General features: G+C 30.3%; 1 protein-coding gene across 1 annotated transcript; it reads left to right on the top strand.

The window, feature by feature from the left end:
* The first annotated feature begins 5,370 nt into the window (after positions 1–5,370).
* LOC121246563 lies at positions 5,371–6,133 on the top strand. The gene has a single exon (XM_041144740.1). The coding sequence runs from the start codon at positions 5,505–5,507 to the stop codon at positions 5,925–5,927; it is 423 nt and encodes a 140-aa protein (XP_041000674.1). The 5' UTR covers positions 5,371–5,504; the 3' UTR covers positions 5,928–6,133.
* The last annotated feature ends 884 nt before the right edge of the window (positions 6,134–7,017 follow it).

The following is a 7,017-nucleotide window of genomic DNA, read 5'->3' on the forward strand; positions in this document are numbered from 1 at the left end:
GCTCTGTAAAAGTTTCAAAACTCAGTGTAGCATGCATGCAGATCACGTAGTTCAACAGGTAATTAAATTTAAGTTCCTTTTTATTTTTCTCATCAAATATATGGTTTTCTCGCCTCTTCGGCCTTTGTAATTAAATTCTCTGTGGTTTTTGTACTCTTTAATTTAGGTGTACAAAGCTTCGCATCGAGCTGTTCTTCGGATTGAAGACATTGCATGGTTTAGCATTCGAAATCTCCGATATCATTCTTACAACATTAATTCTTACCCTATAGTCTTTCTTCGTCTAAGAAAAAAGAACCAAATGCAAGTCATCCTCGCTAACGCTGCGCTCATAAGTGTGAAGTATGTAGCTACGAATTTCAGAAGTCATCCAAGTCTGATTCGTGCAAGAAAAGAAATTCTTTCAGATTTTGTTCGCTCGCATGCAAAGTACGTACATAAGATCATCACTTTTTAATTATTTTTCACTGATTTTTTGTTATATATTTTTAAACTGAAATTTCTAAGGAAGATTTGCATGCTTTTGTAATCTCATTTACGTAAATAATTATTTATTGCAGGCCAAAAGTATGATGCAGGATTTAACCAAGGTGGCATATGGATGTGCAAGAACCCATGAGGTATTGATGATCTCGCAAGTAGTGACAGCTAACGGAAGTGTTCTCCAATTTTACCCAGAAAGTAGAGACCAAGAGAATATGACAGTACCGGTTGGTGAACCTCCTAAATCTTTTTGCAAAAGAAGTAGGAAAGGGATGCCGAAAAGGGCTCCTTTATTTTTGGGTCATATCTTGTTATATATATTATTGTATTAGTGAATAGGGAAATATAGGAGAATGTATATAAAAAAAAATCGAATCAAACAAGCTAATATTTTTGGGAAAGGGAGACGTGGAAACTAGCTAGCTAGAAGATCTTTCTTTCTATGACTCGTGTGTTTCTTTTTTGGAATATTATGTGACATAATTATTCAATTATGTATGATCTTAGAACAGATATATAATATTATAAAGCTTGCATTATCGGTTTGCAAGATAATATTTTAATCTAATTAGCATGAATTAATAATGGCATCCGCCAATAATATATATTTTAATCTAATTAGCTTGCATTATCTTATAAAATATAAAAGTTAACGTTTATTTAGGCAGACCTAGGCGGGCAAAAAAGAAAAAAGAAAAAGAATTTAAACCCTTGTATTAAATTATAATTTTACGGTCAAACTATATACTAAACTAGCTAGCTTATATCATTTCATTTTCCAATATACAACAAGAATTTTTATTTATTTGATAAAAATATGACCGTAAAATTGATGAAAAATCTGTGATATGACTTGATATTAATGGTTGGGTCTTTAAAGGATGAGAGAGACAGGTTATAAAAATAGTGTCAATTCGAGCATAAAATTACAACTTTAATATATAGTTTGGTGATCATATAAATAATACGATGATTCAAAAGAACTAAAGAGCTCTTCAAAAGGGGAAAAAAAAGTCTGAGGCATACACCATATGTACCTTTTCTTGCACAAACTTTTCGAGTATAATTTGGGTGATATAAAGCTGAAGATTCAAATGCAATGAGCAATAAAATCAAAATAATAATACCCTTACAGGTTAATATTTATTATTGTTTAATTATTTAACTATTTTTTTCATTCATTTTGCTATTTGAATTTGGATTAAAAATTTTAAAATACAATTTTTTTATATAATTTATAAGAAAATAAATTCGATCAACTAACGTAATTATGTAATTAATGAAAAATAAATTTAATTTTATAAAAATTGACTCAAAAAATAAATATATATATATATATATATTTGGATAGTAAAGTAATAGTAAACGTACTATCATCACCCATAAAACCAGGCTGATCAGTACTTATTCTGTTGGAGTTATGCCATCCGAATCTGATGGTAAATATATTTATATATTTATTAATTAAACAGTATTTGATTAGTGAATTTATAACCATTCACAAATAGTTTATTATTATTTATAAATTATTTATTATTTATTTATTATTATTCACGTATCATTTAAAATCACATCAACATTCAAATATAGCATTAGTCTTTTTATTTTTTATTTTTTTAAGATATACATTTACAAGACACACATCCAAAACATTGTTCAAAAAAAGGCGGGGGAGTCGAATAGAAAAAGAAAAGGCATTATTATGAACAGAACCTACAGGAAGGAGAACAAAAAATGGAAGACAAGACAATATAAAAAACCAGACCCAAATCCCAATACACAATAATGAATCATTAGCTTAAAATCCGAGTGTCTTATTTTATCTATCCTGGTCATGAGTTCTTTGCTTTGACTGTTGCATCGTTAGCTGGCAATTTATACAGAACACAACATTTGTCAATCTTACTAGGTCGATGCAGCTTGGAGCCCCCACCATGATGCTAACAATGCATGCACTTCTGCAGATCAGAAAAACACCAAAGCAAAAGAGGGGAAAAAAACAGGAAATTTGCATATCATTGTACATATTTCTGAATTCAGAACAGGAGAAATATCCGTACAAAGAATATGAAACGCTGATCAGAAAAAGAAAATATATATACTTTTTTGTGGGCTGACAAAATATATATACAGTAAGAAAGAGTAGCGCATGGATCAAATTCAAGCAGACGGAGAGGTAATGGGGGGTGGGCATCATCTTGGAATGGATATTTCCAAATAAAAAACAGTGTTTGGGGGCCGGAAAACGTGGAGAATGCAGGCTCTCTGCATGATCTGCAAAGGTTCGTGGTTCGTAGCTACCCAACCCCCATGGCAGACTCAGTTTAGCTTACGCCAACTATTGTCGGATTGCTGGGTGGATTCTCTACGAAGTTTTCCAATCACCTTCTCTCTCCTCGATCGGGTGGATATTCATGATATTCCTCTTTCTCATTCTTAATTGCGGCGTGGCCTAATTCCTCGTGCTTTGCAATGAATTAATGCATCCCACTATAACAAAAAAATAGAATTTTGAATTTATTATAATTATAAAATTATTTATAATTAATTAATTTTAATTATAAATAATCATTTTATTAGAATTAACTAATAGTAAATAAACAGTTTTTTTGTAAATTTTAAAATGTATTTATGGAGGTAAAGAAAGATGAAGCCAAATTCAAGCGTAATTACAAACAATTTTTTTTTTTTGAATTATTAATTTATGTTAACACAATTCATTGAGTATTAACAAAGAACGAAAATGATTTGTACAGTTTGAGAGTTTACAAATTTCACTCTTTTTTTAAAAAATGAGCAAATTTAAAATCTAACTAAAAAACCATATTTTTTAACAACAGGCCTCACGATTTTTTAAAAAAATTATACGAAACTTACACATTATAAAATTCTATCTAACATTATTCAATAAAAAAAAAGTGTTGTAGACATAAAAAAAAAATTACACAAATATAATCTCATAAACAAACTCATGTGATCTATTAGATCTATTTTATGATAAAAGTAACTTTATAATCTGATAAATCAAATCATGTCACGTCAATTTGTATGATTATTTTTGTATAATTCTCTTATAGTTAAAATATTTCTCATTAAAACAAATACATAACTATGATGATAAAACATTCCAGAATCTCACATAATTTTTCTACTTTACCATAACACAATCACTAAATCATAAAAATAGAAGATCATTCACATTAACCCAAGATAGTGGAGAGATTAGGTACACCTCCATTATAACTTCGGTCCTACGTACACAATTATTCACCCAGCTTAGACTTTCAAGAACCTCATTTTCCCGAAAAGGAAATAAATCTTTAACCCCTTTTTCTCCCACTTTCCACCACCTAATGAGATTATTAAAAAGAACATGTGTCATGATGAGGTCATTTTCACGTTAAGATCACCCCAAATTGATCTTATGTGGATTTATAGATTTTTAGTAAAAGACAAATTAAACATATAAAATAGACATTACATATATAATACTATAAAAAATTATAAATAAATAAATAATAATAAATATCATATAATAAATAAATATTACAGGACAAATGCGGAGCGGAACACATACAAATTAAAGCCCCAATAAATTAATAATATCACCTTGGAACTACCATTGAAAGACACACTAGCTAGTAGTTAATGAGCGTATTCCTTTTGGGTAACTAAATGGCTAATATCATATATAGAATGAATATTAATTATTCTCGCATATCACATATTTTATATTTTTTTATTATTTTTAAACTAATTAAATTTGCTATTCATTATTCACATATCATATATCTAGTAAGGAAAAAAATAAAAAATAAATATAATAAGACAAGCTGTCATCACCAACTCACAGCCTGGCAAGCCGTGCCCACAGATTAAAAAGCTTTTTGCCATTCATATATTTTTCTGTCCCTGAAATTTGGCATAATTCTATTTTTTGCTACTGAGATCTAAATAATTTTATTCTGATCCCCTACATGAGGACAACCTAACCAATCACAACTCAATGTTCAAAAGTGTGGTTTCTACTGGCTATTGTAATACTCCCTTTCCGACAAAATTGACCCAAACTCGATTGACATTGACGGAATTTTGATATTTATGTGAATTATTAACTATCATTGGGTTCTATCAAATAAAAAAAATATATATCATTGGGTTATTTAATGACTTTAAAAAAAATGACCCAACATCACCAACCTAGCCGGCCAAGGATAATGATAAAAATACAGTCAATTTATTTTCTCTTTCCTATCCCATAAGAATGACCAGCAGTCCTCTTATTTTCTCTTATTTTTTTATTTTTTTTTTATAAAAAATTTATTTATAAATCTTATTATATTGATGTAAAAGCATTAATTATATTAAAAAATGATTATTTTTTAATTTTTTTAATATTATAATAAGTCACTATGTAGAGCAAAACTCTATTGTTAAACTTTATTTTTCCTCAATGGCATATATATTATATACACCACAAATGAAGAGAGAGACCACAGTTACAATTTCATTATAGGTCGAAAAATACTTTAATTATAAAATAATTATATAAAAATAAATATATAAATTGATACAGTATATCAGATTATAAAATTATTTTAATGTAAAATAAATCTAACTCATCACGTAAAATTGTATCAATTTATAAATTTATTTTTATATAATCTTTTGATATTTGTAACATTTTTTTTATAAATTTTAATCTATATGGATCAGATTGAAATTGCTTTCAATTTTAGAGAATCCAATCACATTTCAGTGAACTTGCGGGGGTCTAAAAGTATATTTCAGGCTTTTGCTTCAACGAAACGACAAGTCTGACGTGGACGCATTGTACAAATTTCGAGGCAGTCCGACGGTGCCATGCGGCTATATATCTACCATCCCCACCCCTTCCATCTTCTTCAGGTCCTTTCCAAACGCCAAAAATCCTCCTTACAGGCTGACCTCTTCCGATACTCTCCGAAACTTTTTTAACTCGGCTGAGTTGAAGATATCGTAGCTGCTCTTTCGTACGTACAATGGGTATTTGCAGTTCGTCTAGTTCGACGGACGTGGCCACGGCCAAGCTCGTTTTTCAAGACGGTCGGCTTCAAGAATTCTCGTACCCGGTAAAGGTTGCTTATCTACTACAAAAGAACCCCACGTGTTTCATCTGCAACGCCGACGAGATGGACTTCGACGACGTTCTCTTGGCGGTGAACGACGACGAAGAGCTTCAAGTGGGTCAGCTATATTTCGCTTTGCCATTGAGTAAGCTAAAGCACCCACTGCAGCCTGAAGAAATGGCTGCATTGGCTGTCAAAGCAAGCTCTGCGTTGATGAAAGGAAGTGGGGGTGACAGATTTGGGTGTGGCCGGAAACCGATTTCTCCGTTGGTTTTTCAAGGAGGAGACTTGAAGTCTCAGAGAAGAGAAATCGCCGGCGATGCCGGTGGGGGTTGAGAAGGGGTAGGAATGGTGGCGGTAGCGGTGGAAAAGGAAAGTTTACGGCACTGTTGAGTGCAATACCTGAGTAGGGTTAGATTTGTAAATACCGTAGCCATTTGAGGATCAGATTTTTTGTAGCATTTGTAGTAGTAGAGCTGTTTTTCTGTGGATGTGATATTGTGATGGGTTGGGTAGCACTGCTACACCCCTCTGAACGTTTACTTTTGCCTGTCACCCACTCGAGGGTCGTGTTACAATCTTACCCACATTTAGGTTGATTGCTATATATACATAAACACAAAAAATAAAAACAAAAATTAATATTTATAGTCATAAACAAATAAAAATTAATATTTATAAAAAATTAATTTTAAAATAATAAAATCAACTCTTCTTCAAAGAATACAGGACGTTTGTACAGTCAGAATTCTATCTAACATTATTAAAAATAAATATTTTGAAATCGTGGAAAGTCTGCATTCGAAATCTTATGCCGTACGTTGTGGTCTGAAAAAAGACTTTGATATCCCTTTAAATATGATTTCACATCCTATATTAAATAATTTTTATATCAATTATTTAAACAAAAGATTATTTAAAAAACATTAATTAGAAGCCATCATAAAAAAACAATTTTTTTTATTAAAAACAATATATATTGTGTACTCTTATCCAAATTGTGTTGACATAACATCATTAAATATAGTTTCTTATTCTTTAAACTAAAAACTTCAACTAGGGTTGATAGATATCTTTATATCCATACAATAAGATAAGAATGAGATAAAATTATAAGGATTTAGATCTTTTAGAATTTTTATTCAAGGTCGAAAGTTTAAAGTAGAAGTGAGGTAGACACGTGGATAAAAACCCAAAGTTGTGTATAATTTTTAGGGCATTAATGATGTTCAAGAAATACCTAAACATGAATAATCTAAGAATGCCCCAAAAATATGGTGATAAAGAAGCAGGAATGAAAAAGGATAATTTTAATATTCAAGTTTGGGATTAAGGCGGTTTGGATTCAGAGATGAGGCGAAATAATTTTAGATGAAATTTAAAAATAATATTATTAAAATATTATTTTTTAATATTATTATTTTTT

The sequence above is a fragment of the Juglans microcarpa x Juglans regia genome, chromosome 1D (assembly GCF_004785595.1).
Source record: "Juglans microcarpa x Juglans regia isolate MS1-56 chromosome 1D, Jm3101_v1.0, whole genome shotgun sequence".
In the NCBI taxonomy this organism is placed as follows: Eukaryota; Viridiplantae; Streptophyta; class Magnoliopsida; order Fagales; family Juglandaceae; genus Juglans; species Juglans microcarpa x Juglans regia.